The sequence below is a fragment of the Falco peregrinus genome, chromosome 11, assembly GCF_023634155.1.
Source record: "Falco peregrinus isolate bFalPer1 chromosome 11, bFalPer1.pri, whole genome shotgun sequence".
In the NCBI taxonomy this organism is placed as follows: Eukaryota; Metazoa; Chordata; class Aves; order Falconiformes; family Falconidae; genus Falco; species Falco peregrinus.
Genome location: NC_073731.1, coordinates 29,314,404 through 29,338,742, shown reverse-complemented (window position 1 = coordinate 29,338,742; position 24,339 = coordinate 29,314,404). Strand labels below are relative to the sequence as shown.

The 24,339-nt window shown below is 42.6% G+C and overlaps 2 protein-coding genes across 12 annotated transcripts in view; one reads left to right on the top strand and one right to left on the bottom strand.

Moving 5' to 3' along the window:
- The window catches only part of CLIP4 (CAP-Gly domain containing linker protein family member 4), a 39,292-nt gene extending 17,281 nt beyond the window's left edge, over positions 1–22,011 (top strand). For 8 of the 10 annotated variants that reach the window (XM_027793903.2, XM_027793905.2, XM_027793909.2 and 5 more), the window contains 9 exons: positions 1,357–1,492; positions 2,217–2,357; positions 4,982–5,065; positions 8,243–8,383; positions 8,766–8,900; positions 11,112–11,235; positions 12,027–12,091; positions 12,730–12,802; positions 13,441–22,011. In XM_027793903.2, coding sequence (XP_027649704.1) covers positions 1,357–1,492; positions 2,217–2,357; positions 4,982–5,065; positions 8,243–8,383; positions 8,766–8,900; positions 11,112–11,235; positions 12,027–12,091; positions 12,730–12,802; positions 13,441–13,762 — 1,221 coding nt within the window. In that variant the 3' untranslated portion in view covers positions 13,763–22,011. The remainder of the gene's footprint in view (positions 1–1,356; positions 1,493–2,216; positions 2,358–4,981; positions 5,066–8,242; positions 8,384–8,765; positions 8,901–11,111; positions 11,236–12,026; positions 12,092–12,729; positions 12,803–13,440) is intronic. The other 2 variants (XM_055816245.1, XM_055816247.1) reach the window with 2 other exon arrangements.
- A 73-nt stretch (positions 22,012–22,084) lies between these two features.
- Positions 22,085–24,339, bottom strand: part of ALK (ALK receptor tyrosine kinase) — a 281,164-nt gene continuing 278,909 nt past the window's right edge. For both annotated transcript variants that reach the window (XM_055816565.1, XM_027793913.2), the window contains one exon: positions 22,085–23,463. In XM_055816565.1, coding sequence (XP_055672540.1) covers positions 22,759–23,463 — 705 coding nt within the window. In that variant the 3' untranslated portion in view covers positions 22,085–22,758. The remainder of the gene's footprint in view (positions 23,464–24,339) is intronic.

Here is a 24,339-nt window from a genome sequence, read left to right as displayed (position 1 = left end):
GTCCCTGCCCTGTTTCTCATGTGTCAGGTGTCCTCTGCTCCTTGCTTGTGTGAAACTGGAGCCTCAATTTTGCCATCTCCACCTCCAGTTTAAGATGCCTGCTGGTCTCTCTGCTCAGCCAGTGCCCTCCAGCTGGTGCCTGGAGAGCAGAGGAATCTGTTGGGCTGCTTGGCTAAGCTTTCTCTGGCTGAATTTGATCTCTGGCTTGGTGGCTAAAAAGTCTGCGTCTAGGTTAGTGTGATGTACCTGCTTATAAAAATCAAGTTTAAAGGAGATCTTCAGAGTAAAAGCAGAACAGGCTCTGGGTCACGTTTATTTCTTCTTAAGAAAGAGTAGCTGGAAGGTTTTATCATAAAGAAAAAAATGGTTTCGTTCTGTGTACTCTCTGAGGGCTGGATTAGACAGTGAAGTCACAGCAAAAAATGAACTAATAGTATGAAGGTCACATGAGATAATGAAAACTGATCTTCCAGTTGCTCAAAGTGTTTTTTCTACTAAAACTAATTTAAAAATCAAATATTAAAATGAATTTAAATCCATGTTAAATGCATCTCTGTTAGTGGTTCCTCCCCTCTTTGGTTGACGTGTGTGGGCTTACAAAGTATGTTTGTGGAGGCTGAGGTCCACCGGCCAGACTGGTCTGTCTTGATAGTCTTGATATACTTACCTGTTCAGAGTATATAGTATAGTATATTTTGAAACAACACGAACTGTTTAAAACATTTTCTGGCTTTTAAAGTTTTGTTTAATCAGAAGGAGGGAATAAAAGACTTAGAAGTCTTTTCCAAAGAAAAAATCAAGTAGGCTCTGAGGTTTACCCTTGAACCTCTGAGATTATATATATATATATATATAAATTATACATATAATTATATATATATAATTATATATAAATTTATACACACAGAGATATATTTATAGATTATTATTTTTTTTAATCTGGTATTTCCATGGAATCTCCAGTTCAGCAATATATCTAGCCATGATTCTGAAAGTACAGTTGTGGAAAACACTGGAAGTAAAGCTTCTTGTTAGCCATGTATACTCCTGTACCTTGCTGACTTGGAGCTGTATTGTGCAGTGGTGCTTAACGTCTAATTCTTGTCTGAGATCTGTCAATAACCACTGCGTTTGGTTAATACAAAATAGACACACGAGGGCGAAAATGGTTTGGAAAATGCATTTGCTGGCATTGAAAGGTAGGAACGTCAGTAGTCGAGGGAGGTGGTTGCGTTTGTATTTCTTTGTTCTGATCAGAAGCTTGTAGATGACTTGCTGTCTCCATAAATGATGCTACGTTCTCATGAACAGTACTTGCTTAACAAAGTCATTCTGTGTTGATGCTTTTTGCGTCAGGTTGGTACATTAAGATTTTGTGGCACAACGGAATTTGCCAGTGGCCAGTGGGCTGGCATAGAACTGGATGAACCTGAAGGAAAGAACAATGGAAGTGTCGGAAGAGTCCAGTACTTCAAGTGCGCACCAAAACGCGGTATAACCTTAAATTTTTTTCTTAGATTTTTTTTTTTAAAAAAATGAGAATTTTAAGAAAGGTCTTGGAAGATACAAACCTTTTGGGATAACATATGAAAAATTCTGTTGCTTTTCTTCGTAGTGCTTTGTTTGTTTGTTTTATTCTTTTAACTGTTCCTAGTATTTTAACTACAACTATTTGCAAAACCACTGAAACAACCAACCAGTCACAATTTCAGTTTATTTCCTTGAAACTGTGAGGCAGTCTTCCCTGTTTTTCTGTCTATATTGTTGAAACTATCTGTTTTGTGTTGTAACAATAATGGCCTTGTTTCTTTATCTGCTTTGTCTTAATTTTTTAAGATAGTCACACTTGTAGTTGTTTTCTAACTTTCAGCTTGAGGTATTTTAATCGATATTTCATGGACACTCATGATACACAAAGTCTTGTGTTCTGTAAGAGTGGAGACTGATTGTTACCGTTAGAACAAAAAGGAGATTGTAACCAATGGATTTTAGTGACTTCCTGAATTACTCTGTTCAAATTGCTTGACAAGCCTTTTGCTTTCACTGTTCATTTGAGCTGGTTCTTCCTACCTTACGAATTCTTTGACAGCACGGCAAGCTGTTATCGTGGCTGAAAAAAAACAACCCTAAATTGATGTAAGAGATGGTAGGCAGAAAGTTTGGTTACATTAATATTACCCCTGGTTCTGTTTTGGCATGTACAATTTTCTCTCCAGGTATCTTTGCTCCACTTTCTAAAATAAGCAAGGCTTCTGATCACAGAAAAAGCTTTGTACGAAGTTCTTCCTTGCGGTCTTCACCTTTGGTCAAATCCAAGAAAATTGATGTGACACACGTAACTTCCAAAGTGAATTCTGGTGAGTATTTTCTTGTATGTAGAGACAGGATAGAGAGATACTAGTCTTCAAGAATTAGTGCTAATCCTGTAAATTTGGTATTAAAATATTTGCTTGGAATTAGTTCATCACTTGGGATGAGAAGATGATAGGAAATTTATTAACAATGTATTCTCATGATTAGAAGTTCACTAGGCTGTAAACTGGTACTGGAAGTATGTTTTGTGTAGCTGTTCAGTGATTATAGTGATCTGAGGTACTATAAGACAGGTTATAGTCTTTACATAGTCTATAAAAATAAAAAAGTTCACCACAACATTTATTCTTCGGTCATTAATTTCTGATTGACTGTGATATCAATTAAATGCCTAAACTTATTGTGATTCAATTTACGAAGATCTTCTTGGATAACTTGAAACATCTCACTGAGATCAATGAAAATGTAGAAACTAATCTATATACACTTTTATGTATAGAAGCTGAAGAAATTTAATTTATTTTCTGGCAAAATTATCAAGGAACTATTTAACTGATTTTTATATTATCTGCTAATTAAGTTATCTGAGTAAAACCAGAGGCAAATTAGAAGAGAAAGGATGTCCTTGCAATAAGGCCTCAGTCTAGTGATTGGAGTTAGAGGCTCAGTCGCTGGCTCTGTTTTAGTTTCTTAGTAATTTACTCATATTTCTTAATCCTTCTGTGTTAAGTTGCCTCCTGTGTAGTGAGCGCGATGCATCTTTTCTGTCTGTCTGTACTCCAAACACATTGGAACCATGACTCTTCTACAGTGCCCACCCTGCGTCATCTGGTCCCGTGTCTGGCCAGCAACATTATGATGTCATTAAATACATTACATGCGCATTTCTTTTGCCTTTTGAACCCTTTTTAGGTGACTCATAGTAAGGCAGCGCAGCTCTAAGGGGTAGAAGAGATGCATACGTTCTCCTCAAATTTCTTCAAGCACCCTAAACCACTACACACTTTACCAGTAATAAGCAGGGTATGGAAACAATGTGCCAGGCTGGCGGATGAGGTGTATTTGGGATGACTTGTGTAACTCTTCTCTATGTAGACCGAGGGGGAAGTCTGCTTTAATTATGTGTTTATACAATTAGCACACTTATGCGTTAACGCATTAAATTAAGCTGTTTGTGAATGGACATCTTGCATAAAAAGCTGCTCACAGTAATTGGTTTGTTAGGAGTCTTGCTGAGGAGCAGATGCAAGCTGACTTTTTCTGTTAAATATTTTTCAATGTTTGATTCCGTTTGTGGTGAACTGTTTGTAACTCATTAAACTATAATGGAAAGGGCTGTTCCCTTGGTCGCAGGCAGTGTGTTCCAGACGTAGTAGGCAGTCATAGACCACCTTTTCTGCCACAAGGGTGCATTTGTGTCTTTGGAAATTTTAAACGTTAGATACTTTGATTTAGGTGAAAGTCAGAGTGAGTTAGGCATCATCCGCCCAGCAGAGTTTACATCCGCTAACAGTAATCTGGAAGGTGCCATTTCCTTGTGTTAAAAGCTCCGTTAGAATTAATTTGCCTGGCTGATTCTCTGGCTGGAGTGAGAAGATAAAGCTGCAGAGGCAGGGCTTTGTTTTGCAGTGTTCACGCACATCACCAGATTACGTTTCTTTCCTTTAAACTTCGTCCCTGCACTACGCTGGTCTGTAAGGATGCAAGGAAAATTAACGTGCTTTTTGTAGATATGGTTATAAGCTGCAAAGTGAAATATAATACTGTAGAGATTATGTGTTTCTTGTGGATTTGAATAATCCATCAGATTGATGATAATAGTTCTTTTTCACATTTTTAGGAAAAGGATTACTGGGATCAGATTGAGACATGTGTTTCCAGTTACAAACACTAGTTTTTTGATCTGGTGCCTTAATGGCTGAACGATAAAATTTGGGAAAATACAGTATATTTGCAAACTAGTTCAGTCCCTGTAGCCGAATTAAATCGACAGACGTAGTTAAATAAAAAAGATGTGATTTTTCTTTCATGACAAGGAGGGGATAAATCATAGATAAATAAGCTTGTTCTTCATTGAGTTAGGGTAGGAAACTGTCAGAAATGCAAGATGACTGTTCACAAATTATCACTTATGTGGCAGTACTGGTTCATATGCATATCACGACATTGTTGCTCTAAGAGTTAGAATCTTAAAAATCGTGTTGGCCTACTTGGTTATTTGCAGACTGATTGAAGGTTTGGTCTCACATCTCAAAACTTGTTACGTGTAATCTTTAGTGAAGAAATTGTGAAATTATTATTAGTGAGTAGTTGACCTTAAGTACTATAAAAGTGAGTGTTGTGTATATGATAGACGTAGATGTTTGAAGGATTTGAGTAAAACTCCTTCAATATAAACGTTAATATTTTGCAGGCAACTTGTTTATTGTTTGGCAAGATAGTTTGGGCTGTTTTAAGGGGTTTAACATCTGTGCTTATCCATCAAAACAATTCTGCAGTCTTGTTTTACCCATTGATCAGGAGTCTAAGGAATTGTACGGTTTTATCAATTTTATCTGTGCATCCACTAATCTGCAAATCTGTCAAATTGGTTTTGTGCCAGACTTTCCTGTAAAATTGTTGTTCATTGTTAGGATGTATGCATCTAACTGTATGTATTTTTTAATAGGCTTAAATGTGGCAAAAAAAGACAGTGCTTCTGAAACCAGCTTTATGACTGCTAACAGGGGCAAAAATGCACCTGCGAAAGACGGTAACTAAATTTTTATTTTTTAATATGTTGAGAAACACGTTGGGCAGGGCAGAGGAAGTATCATTACTGTCTTACCTTTGTAGAAGTCCTGTGTCTGCACTACACACAAAAGTTGTCTTGCCTGTCTGTACCCAAGTCCCAAGCAGGCTGTTTACTAGGAGCAGAAATTTGGTGTGGATGTTGTGCTGGTGCTCTGTGTTGGTCTGGGAACAGCTTCTCTCCAAATACATGGACAAGAAAATATAGACAAGCCCTTAACGCTGGCAGCTGTGTCAGTAAATAATCTTACAGAGGACCTGCAGAGTTACCTTCTTAGGTTTCTGAGGGAGACCTTTTGCCCTGTATCGTTACTGCTTAGATTTTAATGAAGAACTGTGCACGTATTCTGTTGGGATTTTTATTCACTCCTGTATCTGTATAATAAAGTGTTCCCATCTAACAGCGCTTGGCATTGTATCACGGAAGACTCACAATAACATGCTACAAATATGAAAACTGAAACTCAAGCTTTTTAAAAAGTTCCTTTTACATATGAATCATTCTTTGCAATTACCTAGTTTCAGAATTGGATAGTGCCTTCTACTGCATCAGTAATTTGTTTGCTGAAAGTTTAAACATAAAGGGACCTGACTTTCAGGGGTGTCTTAAACTGTAAAAATCAGGTGGTCTTTGAGGTTTGGTCTATAAAATCATACTCTTAAGTGTTGGTAAAAGCAGTATGTCTTTGCAATAATTTGAAGTGTGAATTTGAATATGCCGCCTTTGAAGAAAAGCATCTTTTTATATCCTCCATCAGTGAATAGCTGTGAGGAGGAGACTTGGTGAAGAGGCTAGTGTGAAAAATTTAAGCCCTGTCTTAGATGATACTTTTTCATAAGCGAGCTAAAAAAACTTGTGTAGGTGGAGATTTCCAACATTTGATTCGTGGAGGGCGCTTAATGGCTTGGTCTTCAGGTTCTGGTCACACAACGAAGTGAATTGGCAGTACAGGGTCTCGGTTTGATGGATACAGTATGATATCTGCAATTACTGGGACTTGAAAGGCATTGCGGGATGTCAGTGATGTGCAGTGAAGCCTCATTTCAGGATTTAGTGGTTTAGATGATATTGTCATAAAGCAGATGCTGAACCATTAGGAAAATCCAGCATCCAACTGAAAAAGTAGCTGTCAGTGGTTCTTTGTCAAATAAGGTGGCTATTTCAGCTTGGGGGTTTTTGGAGTTTGTACAGAGTCTGTTGGGTTTTGTTTTGTGTTTTTTAACACCCACCGGCCCCCCAAACCCTTGACGAATTGGAAAAAAGGTCTTGAGGGAGGGGGAGGATGGAGAGGAGTAAGGACAGCTATAGAGTTCTGTGGCAAGGATGAAACGGTCAACTGTACAGATATCCCCTGGGAACGATACGTCCTCTAATGGTTTGTAGAGAACGGTGCAGGGATATTGAGTATTACAAGGTAAAGGACAGTCACTGTGTCGTGCTGTTGCAAAAGGGGGGCTCGTACTGGAATGTATAAAAAGCAGCGTCAGCCGTGAGGTACCCAAAGTGACCTGGGTGCTTTGCTTGGCACAGGCGAGGGCTCTGCTAAAACACTGCACCTGGCTCTAGACGCTGCATCTCAAAAAGACGAGAATCAACTGGAGAGAATTCAGAGAAGACACCACAATAACTAGAGGTATAAAACTTGAGCAAAGAGAAGAGACTGTTGGAATTTGTGATTGTGTGATTAAAAAGACAGAAGATTAAAGGGCTAGAACAGGAAGCTTTCAAATACAAGGAAGAGTATAACCCATGCTGCATGTGTAATGAAAGTAAGAAATCTTGAGTTAAAACGGTGGTAATTTAGGTTTTATATTAGGGGAACCCCCCCTATAATGGTACAGAAATGATGTGGTGAAGTACATTGCTGAGGAAGTCCCGAGACCTCCCTGCTGTGTGGGTTTGTAGCCCAGGTCACACACTCCGCTGTCAGGAGCGATACAACAAAGAGTTGTTTTGCCTGATGGAGGAGGAATGGATGATAGGAGCTTCTGCTCTTTCTTCTCCCGCCCCGTGAGTTCCCACAAAGTGAAGCATCTCAACGACCACTTTGGTTTCAGCAGTTTTTGTAGTGTTCCTGTAGAAGAGGTAGGTGCTCTGACCTGCGGTGAATCCGTCGCTGGACTGACTTCTGAATAGGGACTTGTAGTATGTGTTCGCCATTGCGTGTGGATGTATATACCTTGGACTCGGAGTCTGCCTGTTTAGTCACCGCTTATTTAGTAGTAATTTGCATTTTCTTCCTTGTAGCGTAGCTGCAGCCAGCATCTTGGAGTCTCTAGATTTCTGTCCCCAGATACCTAAGCTTTTGCTTTGACCTTTCTGCAGCTCTTTACTGTTTTGCCAGACTGGGGGATTAAATTCTGTTGAACATGCTAACCCTGTGTTTGCTATTAAAGTGCTTTGAGAAAAGTAATGAATTAAGCCTCTCAGAATTGTGAAAAGTTGAATAAGCAATATTCTCTTAATTTTTCACATTGAGAAACTGAGGCATAGACGTGTCTTGCTGTACCCTGTGTCATTTTGGGCAGAAGGGAGTAGGAGAGGGGAGAACTGGGAGAGCCTTGAAAAGGAAGGAGGGAAGCTGAACATAAGTCTTGGCGGACAGTTTAGACATCAGGGTTTGCAAATGGAGATAAAAGTGATTTATTTCCCATTCTTATTTTATAGTAAGGATTTTAATATTAATACAGTATGTAATGGAATATAGTAGGCTCTAATCCAGACAATAATTCACTCGCATCGTATCACCTTCCTTCTATTTCTCATCAAATCTGTAATAGGCTGGGTGCTGAAAGTGTGGCGGTATGTTCCCTTAGTAATAAGGCTCCCATATCTTAATGAATATGCTTGGGACGGTTTAGAAGAACTTCAGAGAGTGAGAGAGAAGGGGCTTTTGGGGACCTGTCCCAGCACTCATCACCTTATTTCCAAGGCAGGGTTAGATGATGCACCGATGTCATTCCCGACAGGTGTGTGTGCAGATGTTGCTTAACAACAACTTGTTTTGGCTATTCACTTTGAATTCTGCCCGCTACGGAGAACGGACAACTTCCTTCCTAACAGAAGCTTTCCCTTCTGCTTAATTGGTCCTTTTCTGAATCTGAGCTCTGAAGGGCTGTTTCCTTTTGTGTCTTTTAGGTTTTCCGGGGTACAGCAGCTCTTCCTCTTCTACTACCTCCTTGGAAGGCAAACAGAGTTCCTCCAAGAAGCGGAACTCGGCTAGCAGCAATAAAAAGGCAGTGACTGGTGGGTCTTCTGCCTCATCTAAAGGTCGTGCTGGTATGGTGTGTTTCATTGAGGTGTATCTTCACAGGTGGGAGTTCGCTGCTGTACCGAGTACTTAAGTAGAACCGCTTGTGCTGTTTCAGAGTCTGAGATGGTTCAGGAAAGATGCTTGGGAAGTCTTTTAACCGTAAACTTAAGTTTGGCAACGTTTAAAAAGTTTTTTAGAACATCTTCAAGAGGAGAAGTGTTCTTCTAGTTGGTCGCTGTGCCTTTCAACAGCAGAAAAAAGGCTGTAGTCCGTAGCTTTCCTGCTAGAGCAAAGCAATTCTTTAAGCAAACTTTGTGGTGTGTCGCCATGTGTTAAAGGTACATATTGAAGACTTCAGTTTTGAAGTACAAAGTCACTAATTTCAGATGTTGTTCTTCTGTTGACCAGGGTTGTATAGCTCTTCTCCGGCTACGAGGAAAAGTCCTTTTGTTGAAGGAGAAATTCAGGTTGGAGACAGAGTACTGGTGGTAGGACAGAGAACAGGCACTGTTAGATTTTGCGGGATGACAAAATTTGCACCAGGTACTTGCACTACTCTTTGTGTATGTTGTAGAATTAATATGGAATTGCTTACGTGTGAGCACACGAATGTTAAGAGCACTACATCCTTTTCCTCGCTCCCTGCAAAAAAAATTGTAGATGTACTGGTTTGTTAGGTCTCTCTCCTGTGTTTCACTGGCTGGTTTTTACTCTAATGCAACTGCTGGGAAGAAACAAGGGTTTAAAACGTGACTTTTACTTGTCCACTAACACGGCTTCATTAGGAGAAATATTTTGATGTTGAAATTGTAGGTGGTGTTACAAAGCTTTCTGAAAACCTTCAGTTTGGTCTCTGAATTAGTATATAGTTTATTGAGATCACACGCCTTTACTCCCTACTCTTTTGTAGTAAGCCTTTTTGACACAGCTCGTCTGTTGCAATACTGGGACTGTTATCATGCCATATAGCTGTCTCATTCTTATCTTCTTGGCATCTTTAAGAGGGTAACGGTGAACATTTAAATCTTAACTAACAAACCTTTAAAAAAAACCTAGGTCACAGTGCAGATGAAAGGTTGCAAGTGTCTCAAAAAGCCCCAAACGCTACCACCGTTTTCTCATCCTTCTCCCTTTCAGCTCCTCCCTGCCTTCCCCTTGCTAAAAAACAGATTGCAGTGAAGCCAGGTGTTCTCAAATGGAAGTGAGTTGTTTTAAATTCGGGAAACTACATTCTGAATACTACTGTTTTTGCAACCAAGTAGTATGTTCTTTATGTTCTTACCTGTCTATAATCTTCTGATTGCAAGAGTAATGCAAAACCAGCTGTTAAGTGTTGGTGTAAGTACCTAGTTTAAATGAGGTCCATCTGGTTGACACGTAAGCGGCAATGCTCTTGTCTTGACACTTGGTGGCATCAAAACTAAACCGAAAATGTTAGAATGGCAGACTGTGAGACTGTGGTACAGGCTTTTTCCATTTGTAGTCCTTTCCCCAGTTCTATTGTGGGCAGTCCTTGCTTGAGATGCTGTGATGAACTGATTCTGCACTTCAGTGTGATCGCTCGTACCTTCATGTTGTTGCTTACAGAGTAAACGTTGAGAAAAAGACTGGTTTTCCAAACACACTGTAACAAGTGTAAAACCAGAAAGCTGTTCAACAGCGTAAGGCTCCCTGCCTTCCTTCCTGCTCCAAATCAGGGCACAGAATTTTTTGGAGAAGAACGTTGCATTGTAAGAAGTGAGGACAGAATCTCAATGCAAATCTTCACCATTTGCAAAACCAGTAATTTATAGAAAATGTGACAGATGCAGTTTTAAGTATTTCAACTTTAATATGTATCAAAGCTCTGGAAGTTACCCAGACTTTATTTCTTTTGCTGCAGTGTAGATCTTTATTTAATTCTAAATACAGGAAGGGGAGAACTTGCTGTGTACCGAGCCCTTCTAATTCATGAGCTGTCATTCCTGAGTTTCTTGAGCTGATAATTAGAATTACCATTTTATCCAGTGCCTTAGTACCAAGTGACTTGAATTAAATTTTGAATCTTTTGGGGATGGATAGCATAAGGACTACTAATGGAGGATGAAATTTAGCACCTTTACATAATTAGCTCCCATTTATCACGGGTTATGAATGATCAAGCTTATTAACATCTTGGTGCCTATTCAGTGTTCTGTACGAGATGACTTGCTGGCCACTTCTGATTCTTACACCCCTCTCTCACTATCATACAGGCAGCCTTGCAATTTGTATTAATTGTAACTTGCTAGATGGAGAGAAGGAATGAATTAATATCAAAACTTTTAATTCTACTGTTGATGATCTCAGATGAGGCATAACCCGTGTGGTCAGAGGACTAAAGAGGGAAACTTGAACCACCACTGCTGCTCTTCCCTGTCTCCTTTTTTTTCCCAATAGCCACTGTTTGATTCAGTAACGTTCTGTTTGGCTTCAGTGTATAGATCAAAGGTTTTATGTTTTCTGTATCAATTCAAATGTCAATTATTTCCTTGAAAGCATATAAAAAGGCTGAGATAATTATCTTTAGATTTATTCTGATACCAATTTTTGCATAGTTACATAGAGAGTTATTTTGTTATATATATATATATTTACTATTATTATCTAGACGGTTTCTAACTAGCAACTGTTTTCCTTGATGTGGGTGAATGCCAGCTGCACCAACTGTCTAGATGGAGAAAAGCCTGTGGTGTTCTGTTCAAAATACCGTGATTTTATTGTTTTGAAATGTAGGATTCTGGTGTGGAATTGAATTGGACAAGCCTCACGGGAAGAATGATGGTTCTGTGGGAGGCGTTCAGTACTTCAGCTGTCTTCCCAGATACGGTATATTTGCACCACCATCTCGTGTACAGAGGTAAGCGCTGAAGCTGTTTTAACGTGTGTGTTGCTGAACACTTTCTTAATACGTTTTCCAGTGGGAAACAAAGTTTCACAGCAGATAGGGAAGAAATAATAAATGTTTTCTTCTGCTAACGGAATGTTATACCCTACATTAAATACCTGGTGGGTTTTAGATCAGCTTTTGAAAGTAGAGTATAAATTGGGAATGCAGCTCCCCCTGTTTCTCTTGTAGCCGCTTCAGGTATGTTCATTCCGGGGCCTCCCATTTCTGGTGCAGTCTGTGTTCATTAAACCTGACTCTCACGACCCAATCCTGATGCGCTGAGCTGCGTTTGGTTATAAAAGGGAGTTGCCTTTGGACATGACTGGAAATACTGTTCCCATTCCAGCTAACTGCACGGGGGCCCAAAACGTCCACCACTTTGTAGTCTCTTTGCCAGGTCTCAGGAGGAACATCCGAGGAGTACTGTGCTCTTGCCTCCTGTCTGGCAGAGTAACTAGGTGCAAATACATGTTCTTGCTTTTCTTTCCCTGAATCGTCTAGCTCAGGCAAGCTGTTAAAGAGCTTGCCTCAAAATCATACGTGCTCTCTTGCTGAGTAAAAGGCAGCTAACTCGAATAAACTGGGTTGCCCTGGGCACCTCTTACGTACCAGCCTGATTACAGCTGGAATGTTGGTGTCCCTTGGGGGTGGGTGGAGGAAAGAAAGAATCGGAACTTCAACAACATGTGGCAAGAAGGCCTCCAGCAGCAGGTTTGTTCAGAGTTGAGTTGAAATGACTTTGTTGTGTTACTGCTTTTCAGATTAACGGGTTCTCTGGATTCTCTCACAGAGACTTCGTCGGGTAGAATAAGTCACGCTTTTCCAGGTAGGAGTGTAAGACACTGTCATTTGGCTTAGGCAGCTGTTCTGCAAGCAGAACCTCCTGCACAAAGCCAGCTTCTCCAAAAGCACAGTAGATTCTCGAGGTACCCAAATGCCAGCCAGCAGTCTGGTGGTCCCTTCCTAACACAGAGCCTGCAGAAGGGATGTGGAGTACTGTGTGGTCATGAACGCTGGACTAGCAGAAATAATTATGTCAGAGTTAAGATTGTTGACACTCTCCCCTTATCACTGTATTGCATTCTAATCAGAGTTAACCATAAATTGAACCTGCTCCTCGATCTAAAAGAGATTGATGCGGGGATCAGTGTAGGGAATGACTAAATTACTAAAGCTTTTGTGAGATACTTGAAGTGGTTATTTTTCTTTTTCCTTCCCTAAGCTTTTTGTGAGAAGGCTGCTTCAAATTACCCTTGTTCAGTTTGTCTACTTTAATTTCTGTCCTCTCTGAAAATCTGAACGTCTTATGGATGCTTTCATGAGACGTTTCATTGCTTAATTTCCAAATTGGAGGGGAGACTGTAGCAAATGTAGTGGAAGCAGTATGAAAGCAAACACAAAAGCATATGAGTTCGTAAAGGGTGTTTAAGAAGTCCTACACAGCTTATTAACCTTTCCACTTAGGTTTTAGACGCAGTCTAAGCACCACTTCTGCATCTTCACAAAAGGAGATAAACAGAAGAAACTCCTTTGTTAGGTGAGTGGTTTGCGTTTGAAATGTTCAGGTGAGCTGGCTGTTAGCATTACTGTTTCTTGTGCAAAAGAAAATCTTCATGCATGTACGATATCTAGACCTTTACGTGCTCATTTTTTTCCCTTCCAAAATGGACCAGTAGTAGACTCTTTTTGCGTGAGCATCCAGGAGTACAGTCCTTGAATGCAGGTTGGCCTTAAAATTGTTTTCCAATCGTTCATCACTGCATGTTCTCCAAATTCTTGTATTTTCACACAGCTGGGTAAAGGACTTCACTTTGTCCTGGTGATCCTGGCTGACACGTGCATGTTAAAAATTGTTTTGGCAAAACTCTTTCAAGCCCCAAGTAGAATGTCTGGTACTGCTTGATTTACCAGTACCCTCACCTACGGTAAATATTGTGGATCCTAGCATCAGGTGAAAGGACACTGATTTTCCAAGTATTTCAGACTTGCCATGTGTACTAGCCTGCTAATGTTATTACATGTTTTGCTAGTGACATGTGATCAAACACACTTTTTTAAAAAAGGAATTTGAGGTTTTTTCCCCATGCATTTCACTGAACTACAGATTTGCCCTGGATGGTTTATAGAAAAAATCACCTTTTTCATTTTTATTTTTTGTTTGTTTGTTCTAACTAGATCTAAGAGCTCTGTGTTACGGCGCAGCTGGAGTAGCACCAGTGCAGCTAGCACCGAGGGACCGGTGAAGCTGCATGAAGGCTCTCAGGTTCTGCTGACCAGCTCCAATGAAATGGGGACAATCAGGTACATTGGTCCTACAGACTTTGCACCGGGGATATGGCTCGGACTTGAGCTCAGAAGTGCCAAGGGAAAGAATGACGGCTCCGTGGGGGAAAGGCGCTATTTCACCTGTAAGCTGAACCACGGGGTCTTAGTTCGACCTAGCAGGGTAACCTACCGTGGGATTAATGGGGCAAAACTTGTAGATGATATTTGCTGAGCCAAAATGTGCTCATACAATAGGAAGTAAGTATTGTAAAGCACACAAGCACCCCAGCTGGAAGGCAAACTTATTTTTTAATTATTAAACCTGCGTTTGCATTTTACGTAGAGAGAGAGATATATATAAGTATATATATATATGTATGTTTATAGATAATATATATTTTAATATATATATTAAAAAAAATAGATATGATACAAGTTCAGTCACATTAAGAAGTAAGCCACTATTATGTTTCTGTTACTGAAACAGCCCTCGTCTGGGAAGGTTATTGCAAAAACATCTTGGGTTTGGGCTGCTGTATTATTTGAATAATGTCCCAGTTCGAGAATGCGAGTATATTTTCCAATGTTCTCTAAAGTTGCTTTGTGATTCATGCAGTATTTAAACGATTTTACTCCATGTAGTAACAAACTGATAATGCTTTGCGCACTGCTGCTTTTGACAGAGGAGGTGGTTAATGAGTGACATTAGTCTAGTTACCAGGCACTTTATCAATTCCAATACCAGCTGCTAGCAATAAGCAAGCAAAAAAAAAAAAAATAAAAAGATCCCTTTTTCAAGCACTGGTGGAAGTATTTTTATATTTTATCATTCAGATCCCTCCTCTTCTTTTCCCCCTCCTCCTCTCCCCTCCAGAACGCAAAAGGGCTGACAAACACAAGGATTTGCAGTTACCCTAGTGAACAGCAGCAATTAAATAAAAAGCCTTTAAAAAGCACAAATACGCTGCATGTCAGTCTATAGTAAAAAGCACTTTTTGTTGTATGCGTTTGTAGGAGTTATGTGTCAGAAGCACTCTTTAAAATAATGCACTTTGCACTCTCCTGGAGAGCTTTCCCTCATTTTTAAAGCCTTTTTTTGTTTGGTGTGCTACAGGCTACGAGTATCAGTTTTTAAATGCAAATAAACCCAGATTGGAACTATACATAATAGCCTCATCATAAATATTAAGTCTGTATAAATAGAGCACGGTAATTCCTGCCAGTGGTATGGATTATATGCAGGGTTTTCAAGCAAGCTGTTAACATTATTTGATTTGTTTGTGGATACACGTTTCTTTCTGTTTCCTTCAGAACAGTTTCAAGTGTAAATTTCTCCTAAGAGCCTTATGATAAATTAAGGCTCGTTTTAGGTACAGCTTTGTAACACACCTTGATGTGACATTATTTGCCTATCAGCCTTTTGACACAGCTAATATTTTGTCTGTGTGTTAAACGTGTATTTATTTTAATTGCTCAGTGTATGTAAATGTTACTTTATCAGGATGGTTTTGTGTGCCAGGAGAGTCATTTTATTCTTAAATGATCTGCTTGCTTTGACCTACTTGAAGAAGTGACACTTTAAATAACATCATAATATCCTATTTTTAGACAGAATTCTGCTGCTGACTTCTTCTAAATATTGCCGTAGCTGTTTTTCTTGAGCTGTATTTAAAATAATGCATATTGTAATCTAACTTGCAGGAATTTTTAATTGAATATAAAAGCTGTAAATTTTGAATGTAAAGAAATTAATGCTTTATATTTGAAGATGCAGATATTCAGTGATGTACTGAACTTTACTTTGTCCAGTATCTGTTTCTCGCTGGTGTTAGTAAAATGAAACGCTGGTGAATGGTATGGGGAAAAGACTTTTCATGAGGTTGTCACAGTCTGCTTGCTTCTGTTCTTGTGTACAAATTAGGCAAACGGGCCCCAGCAACTGCACAATAGAACCCAGAAGTTTTTACATCTTCTAGCTACGTGGTACCGTACTGTCAGCTGTCAAACAGAGCGTTTGTACGGCACAGCAGGTTTTGCCAGTTTGTCCCAGCTTTGTGCTCCTGGGTGGGCAGTTCAGTTTCTGTGAGGAAACACTCATTATGGGAAACGCTGTTTCTCCTGCCTGACAAGATGGAATGGAGATAAGGGCTTTATCTGACGGGTAGCTGGAGTTCTTCCGGAGATGCGCAGGGGAGTAAGTGTGTGGGTCAGGCAGTTTGTTATAGTCACACCATTTCTGTGTGGCCTGTCTTGCACAGATGAAGGAATACAGAGCAATAACCTCTTCCCAAAAGTTTTCTGATTCACTGGTAACTTTTTTTTCTCCAAGGGGTCAGGCTGTACCTTCCACAGGTCTGTAGCTACACCCACTGCAGCCCACTCTGGGCTAGCGAAGACTGCAGGACTTCACCGGCGTCTGTCTGATGCGTAGAGCAGAGGGCATAGGTACTGTCTGAGCATCCGTGTAGTCTGCTTCCCCTTCAGTGTCAGCGTCAGCTAGCGGCACGTTTCTCCTGAAAGCTCTGGCCGTAAGCAGCTAGAGCAGTGCAGGTTAGAGGAGCAGATCAGGACTGCTAGCGCGGTGGAGCTCCTCTGGTAGCACTGAGACTCTTCTGCGAGGAAGCAAGAAGCGCTGTAAATTTATGTGGCTTGAACCAGAAATAAATCAGTCCCTCCATTCCAGAAAGGATTACTGATAGCCGTCTTCATGTTGGTGATGTGAAGGGATTTGTGCTTCCCTAAATCCAAGGTAAGTTGCTGTAATCCTTTTCTTCACCTCTTGCTGGAGAACACTCTGTCATAAAAGTAATTCTGAAAAGAACTGGCAGTGAAGTTTGAAATTAAGCGCTGTGCTGAGGTCTGTATGATCGCAGCCCCAACTGGTTAGAAAAAAAGGCAAATGAGCCTCAGAGTCCCTATAAACCATATAAATAAAATATTACCTGTTTTATAAATACACAGGTGGTCCCCAGCAATTCTGTGCAGCCTGTGCAGACTTGGAGGCTTGTCCTCGTTCCACAACATGTCTCTGGGGTCCAGTTTTAGGAAATGTTGTTCTTCAGTGCTCTCAGCCATGAGATCCTTTGAGCTTTGTTGGACACTGGCTGGAAAGGAGAGGTCATAGGTGTGACAGGAAGGGGAAGATTTTCTTGATGTGTCCCAGCGGGATTCAGTGACTGTTTTGCAGATGTTGACAGTAATGGTTTTCTGGGCAGGGAGCCTGTGCTTTTAAAAAGTGTTGCTATCCAGCAGGATCTGAGGCATAAGGATCCAAAACCAGCACTGCACATTTGCAAAGCATAACCTAGTTTCTCTGGCGAGGTAGCTCTGTTACCCGTGAGAGTGTTACAGAGGTGGCAAGTCCGGCATTTACAGAGTTCAGATTTTGCAGAAGCCTCGTCAAACACCAGGTGGAACCTGAAACAGTGTCCATGAAGCCACGCAGCGTACCCACCTGCATCCCACCTGCATCCTCTTTCCTGCCTCGCTGCAGACAGACAACTCTGGAACAAATGGAAATTGCAGCAAAGGCGGCCAGCCCGTGCCAGATCAAAACCAGTGCGTGGCGGCTGTCTGGTGGGGGAACTAGCTCCACTCCTAGAAGAGCACAGGGGAGCTCACTGGTCAGTTAAGACAGGAAAGAACCAAAGTGTGGGGGAAGTGGAGAGGTGCCTGCCAGCTGCCTGCTCAGGGGAAAAAAAGTCTTGTTAACTGAACCACAGCACTATCCTGCGGGGAATGTGGATAAGCAAGTGAAGGAGAATAACGTTTATAGGTAAGTCAGTTCTAATTTCAACGACAGTTTCTTGAGAAAGCAGCTACCTACGGCACAGGAGTGGTACGGGGAGGGGCAGAAAGTGAGCATTTTGGGGCAGGACCCACCTCTTCCTGCGTCGGTCGCAGGACTTGGTGCTGGCGCTCCACTGTATTGAAACGCAGCTTATAATTAGAGCTACTCAAAGCCCACACCCAGAGTCATTAGGATAGAAACATTTAGGAATGAAAACAGTGAAATGCTCTTCTCAGCTCTCTGCTCTGTTCTCTTTTATACTAGCCTGTTTCCTGGAAAACCCCAACTTTGCTGGTGTGTAGTAGCCGGAACGGCACCTTTCTCTGTAAGAAAGTGGAGGTGTGACATCTGCAATGCAAACGAGCCTTTACCCCGCTGCTGCGAGCCAGAAGGGGGGCTGGCTGCGGTTAGCAGCGCCTTTGGGGGTCGGTGTATCTCGATACTTCTGTAATGTTACCACGTAAAAATGGATGGCCAGAGCCCGACTGTGATGCCGATCCGGTGATTAGACAGCCCAACACAGGAAGCCGGCTACAGTCACTTTATTTGTCTTCATGCCTTGTGGTTCACTACACTTGTTTACAATACAAATACACTATTCAATACAAAATACTCAATGACCATATATTAGTATTTTTCTTCATTGTATCCCTGAAGTGCACAGGCCCTTCCTTTACAAACAATGTTGCATAAACTGCTGTACATGAGACAGACACTCCTCTAATGAAGCTTGTTACTAAAAGAAGCCAGATGCAGACAATTCAGACATTTTCCTGCGATGGGTTTAGCTTTGGGACAGACAAACCGGGATGCCTTTGCTGCTGTGGAAGGCTGTTTTATGCTATTCCTACATCACAGGTCTTGTCACCCAGCAGGCAGGCTCAGTAACGGGAGCAGACTGGCAACGTTCAATCCTGCGGAGCCGGTTTCAGACCTCCGGCATCACACGGCGTATAAACGGCTGCGCCCAGCGGTGCTGCAGCTGCTCTCACGCTGAGCCTACAGCACCACTGTGAAAGGCTGACTCAGCACCTTCACGCAGCCCTCGTGTGTGCAGCCTGTGGCACCCGTACTGCCCCTCGCTACAGCAAAGCCCCTCTCCTGCTGCCCCTCCTCCCACTGCTCCTGGAGGAAGCAGGGACCACCCAAACTTCTTGCTTCGCTTCATTTCCAGGCATGCGATGGAGAAACAAGGTTCAGTAGCGAAAAGGAAGATGAAGGGACAACAGGAAAGGTAGATAAACAGGCATCCCAACCTAATTTACCTTCAGGTGCAGAAACCTACCTAACATCTATAGAAACAGGTAGCATCCACGTGGAAATAAGCCACTTTCACATTATGAGTGTGGTAGCACAGGATTTTCCCAGTCGTGCTTTACATCCTGTAGATCATACTGCTTCCCACTTTTCCACTGTAGAGTGAGGAAGACACGTAAGACCAGAATGTAAATATTGCCAATGAAAAAGACTAACTGTCTTAAAAACAAATTCCTTAAAAAAATACTTTTTTTAAATACAGTTTGCTGAGACAATATATAAGTCATAGACAAAAATGGGTAAGAGGGTTAAAATAGCTTTTTTTCTCCTACACCACTGTAAGCCTAGCGTGCAGAAGTTTTAATAAGGGAATTTGGGATTTACACATGCTGGGGTGCTTTTGTCTGATGAGGTCATGGTGACTTGTGCCCCTCCTGTTCCCTGCAGTTCTGAGAACTGAACAGTTGACTCTTTCCAGACAGAGAAATTAAAAATTCCTAGTTCACGACTAGACAAAATACTCTTGCCAATGACGTACAGCTATAGGAGCTGTGCTAGAATGAAACTGCTAGAAACTGGAACAGAAGAAATGTGAACTCTGAACACTTCCAGATGTTGTAAGAGAAATGCTAAAACAAATTCTATGAAGAACCTTGTACAGAATTTAAGCCACGGTTTCCTTACAACTATGTTGCATGAATTACTCTGCTTCTTACACACTCACACAGAGGCTGTAACTGAACACGCTGTTAGCTTTACCCCAGCACCCAACCTTTTTCTTGTTTCCCCCTGCTCTCCTTGGAGCATCCCTGGCAAAGCCTTTCAGAAGCTTCTTTCCTACCTCACCAAACTGCTGCTAGTAATGCTTCCGCCCAGGGCTAACCTGCAGGGCAGCTGCAGCGCTCACACAGTTAAACGCTGCATCGTTTCTGTCAGCCCTTCAGCTCCCTGGAGATGGCACAGTCACTGATAGTGCTGAAGTGTGAATCGTTAATTTGATGACAGAGGCAACTGGTATCATTACAGAAAGCTTTTTTCATACCATCCCAGTGATACAAATCAAATCTCGCATTGGCACAGAAATCCTGGCAAAGCTGTGGCAACAGGACACACACTTAAAACTTAACGCAGCGGCGAAATGACCAGGGAACTGTCTTCACTGCAGCCTGCACACTAGTAGCAGAGCACCCTTTGGTCCAGGCCATTAATTCATGGAAATAATTTGTCCTTGATGGCATTATTTGTGGTTTAAGAGACAGGCAAACGCTCCAACCCTTCTTTCGAGTGGTAAGATTTGACTAGCATCAGTATTTACAAAACAATTTTTGCAAACTGGGGTGCTGTGCTTGGACAGCACACAGGGGTACCAAACTAAATGGTTGCTATGGAAGAGCTCAGAGATGTTATTTTTTTACATTAAAAACAAGCCCAAACTAGATTTCTGAATTCCAAGAGTTAAATTCCAAACCACAAAACACAAAACCCAACACCAAAAAACCCACAACAAAACATTTTACACTGGAGACACTGGAAGGAAGCTTATTGGAAACCAGCTGAACAGCATTTATCACAATGCACCGTACCCAGCAGGCTAGAGAATTTCAGTAGTAATTCACCATTTCCCCTGACCAGAATTATCTCCTCACCTATTGTGTAGGTAAGAAGGCAGTAATGTGTTTAGCTCCTTCGTTTGTTACAACTCGTTCTGTAAGAGTGTTTCAGTTGAAATTCTATGATAAAATAACTGCAGAGCACAGGCTGCAGAGCAGTAATCACGCTATCACCGTGGCTGGGGAGAGCCTGCCTTTAGCACCTTCACCCCCGCAAACTTATAATCATCTCTTGCTGCTTGTGCTTTTAAAGCTTCTTTAGAAATGCTACCTGTAACATCATAACCTGGCAGCTTATCTGCATTTGTGCAGCATCAGAGCTGCTGCCCCAGAGCCAAGAATTAATAATTTCAGCTAGTCAAAGATCATTAACTTTGCAACTTTTTGTTCATGTGTATTCTTTGAGAACACTCATCAGTATACAGGTCAGATCCTGACCTCAGCAACACGTAAGAGGCAGGGCAGTAAAAACCCAGCGTGCTCCTATGCAAAGAGCTAAAGAAAACAATGAGGAGCTTCAGCCCTTCTGAAAATGAGAAACCTAGAATATTTAAATGAAAATTGCTATTACATGTGAGTAATATACTAGCGTAAGAAATTATTCTGTAGTGCTTACCTCCTGAATGAATCTGCTTTCCTGAGACTCTAGAAAACTTCCCCACTGAGTTTACCCAGCGAGAGGGACCAGCATGACACTAACGCAGTCCTAAGCTAGACCAAATCCTTCTCTGGTGGCTATTTCATGACAAGAGCTGTGAGCCTAAAAACCTCGGAGATGACAAATATTCTCTTAATTCAAGCTAAAGAAACCTATGGGACGCAGCACAGCACCCGAAGCACAACCCTCGTTACCCCCACGCAGCAGCGCTGCGGTGCATCCCTCGCAGATGAACGTGAAATTCGGAGCAGCCCCTGACCCAGGTTCCTAACAGCAGAGCACAGCCCCTCGAACCAAGCACCACACGCAATTTTGGCATTTGTCTAAAACCAGGTTTTAGTCCTGGGTACCAGAGATGTCAGAAAGGCAGGCTGAGAGCACGCCGCCTCCCTCCTCCTGTTCTTTCTACAGGGGTAGTGGCCCAAACCAAGCCCTCCAGTCGCAATCTGCACATCTCAAAGGTCAGGAGTATGTTATGCGGATTCTGGTTTGTTCCCTTATGAATACAGGAAGCTTACCTCAACGTTTGGATCCAGGGCCAGATTCAGAGTCACTTCACTGAAATGAAGAGTCTCGGACTGAAGAACACCTTCACGTTCCTTTGCTGATGCTCCACTACCCCCGTTTCTATGGAAACAGGCACCCCTTTCTGGATAGCGTTCATACTAAAACAGCTCCTTGCAACCCTAAGTTGAAGTTACTAACGCACATCTTTACACATGAATTATTTCCTACATCTATGTTTTGACAACACACTTAACTGGAGTATTTTTCATGCACAAGGTGTACAAAATGAGTCAATGAAGTGTTTGTCTTTAAACCACTATCATACACGTATTTTGTTAAAAGAAACAAGGGCTCTGCACCCTTCAAATAATACAGAGAGTATCTATCTGGCATCCGGATTGTGGCACGACGTAGTCTTCTGCCTTTACGTTGTTTGTACAGGGTATGTCAAAGGCTATCGTAAACCTCGGAGGTATGCAGGTGGCTGTCCATTTTCAGGGCATGGTGGAAGTCTCTCTCACGACCACGGTCCTTTAAAACTTCACCTTGGTTCCACTTGACATGCACAAGTTCCTGATGAAGGACATTCCTACTTTTGTAGGACAGAAGGAATTTTAAAGGGCTTTACTCAGTTTTAGTGCTTAAACACGGGGGGGGGGGGGGGGGGGGGGGGGGGGGTCGGGAAAAGAAAACAAAACCCCCAGCCAAACCACGCCCCCCCCCCCCCCCCTGCAGAATGCCTCATAGCATCTACAGCCACCCTCCACGCTTCCTCTCTCTCCTTCAGTATGACCCGTGGCTTCCCATTGCCCTGCCAACACCCCCGTAAGTGCTGTGCATTCAAGGACTTTCGAAGACCGGGCTGTAGCTGGAACACAACTCGGGAACGTGCCACCGCCTCACCATTCGGCGCTGTCCTATCCTTCAGTTTGGATAGAGGCTGCTCTCCCCAGACCCACTACAGCCTCTGCCAGCTGCAGGAGATCTCCAGGTGTTCCACAGCAACCACAAGTTTGGCACGGAAAAACCCCAGACATGAAACACTCGAGGCAGCAAGCTGCGGCTTTACACACAAGCAGAGAACGCACAACTGAGAAAAGCTCACAGGAAGGGCATGACAACAACCATGCGTATGAGTTGATGCAACAGCAGCTGGGCCTTGCAGTTCACATCTGTTCCCTGTATCCTCCCTCCCGCTCGTTTCTTTTACTCTGTTGGGGCTCTGGTGAGTTGAAGCCTCTCGGGTTAGTTGAAATGACAGCTTCGAGGGTGGCACTTTTGGAGCAAGTTTGGCACAAAACGGAAGGTAATGCTGTTGGATCCCTTGCTCGTGGTGTGGCGGGTAACAGGACATCTCTTCAAGGCTCAGGGGCCACGGGGGGGAAAGTCAAGAGGGTCGAGGGCCCTCACGGCCCCTGCTGGGTTATGTGGCTCTTGTTTCTAAGGACAGGGTCCTCGTAACTGCTAGCACAAGGTGGTGTGGAGGCTTCCAAGGGTAAGCCCTGCTGTTGGTATCCGTAGTTGACATTCCCACAGGGGAAGTGGCGGAGCCTAAAGAGAGGCACTTCTTTGACACTTGCTGTTAGGGAAGATGGCTCTAATAGCAGGGAGGAGCCGGGCAGCCTGCCAGTCACAATGGTGGGCCCCACAGTACAGTTTCCTTCCTGTCCCAAACTCTCCCTCTCGGGCATCTCCTTCTCCAGCAGAGAACTGTTTTTGCTGGCCTGCTTCTCTGCAAACCAGGAACCGTAGGTCGGATTCCAGAGGTTGGTGGGCTTGTTTCTGGAGCCCCGGCTTTTGTGCAGCTCAGAAGGGGGATTGGACTGGGCATAGGCCATGTTGATGTGTCCCCCCGCTGAGGCTGACTGCACCTTCCCCAGTGCCGGCGGTTCCAGGGCTCCCACTTTCCCTAGAGCTTTTCCAGCAGCGATGGCTGACGGCAGGGGTGGTGGAGATGGGAGAGTTTGCTTGTCATCCTTTCTGTCCTGGTGTGTGGAGACCAAGAGAGGAGGAATTCCTTCGGGGTCATTGGGGCGCATTGCTACCTTCTCCTCCTCCTCAGCTGACGGGCCATATTCTACTGGCAAAGCGGTGTTGATGACATCTGGATCCTGCCAGAGAGAACAACAAGAATTCCTCAAAGTCTGCTACCATCATGCACACTTGGGCTTGCTTGAAAGCCCAACACACCTGACAGTTGTCATGCCATGGCCACAGAGCATTGCTCCCACTACCTGGAGTCCCCATTCCCTCTGTAGAGGTTGCTGAGAAAATGCAGTTAGCTGTGAGATGCAATGGGATACCCTTAAAATAAAACTCTAAAAAGAAAGCAACCCTAAAACTCACCACAGAACAGCAGAGGCACAAAACCAATGAAAAACATTTTTATGTCCAGCCAAATCTCCTGTGGGAATGTTGTTTTGAAATCTATATGATCTCAAAGTTCATAACATTCTCAGATAATACTGAGAAAGTTTCAGCCACGAAGTATTGCCTCCATACAATGAGGGAGGAATGGGAATGCAGAGAGAAGGCAATGCTGGCAGACCCCTTGAAGCCCGAATCCATAGGGACTGCAGTTCTGAGCTATTTAAGCAGTTTCAAAAATTAAACTGAGAGAAAAATGTGGTGATCTGGGCAAGCTTTAAGTACTGCTAGATGCCATGGCAAGCTATAGATAGCAGGAAACAATGCCTCCCAACCCCACGATCCAAACACACATGAAAAACAGACCGAGCCTCCCAAACAGCGAGGGAAAGCAAACTGACTGAGGCAAGTAACTGTGAGAGGCCACACAAGAAGCCTGCACCGATGCAGGCAGCAAACTGCTTTCCAAGCCACTCCTCATAAGCTAAAAATCATGGTAAAAAAAATAATAATCGGATTTCAGCCTGGAAAGCCAGCCACATCCTTGCCCCCTCGGCTAGCCTTAGAAGCCCACTGCTTCAGCATGGCTGTCTCCACCTGCCTTCTCCAGCGCAGCCAGA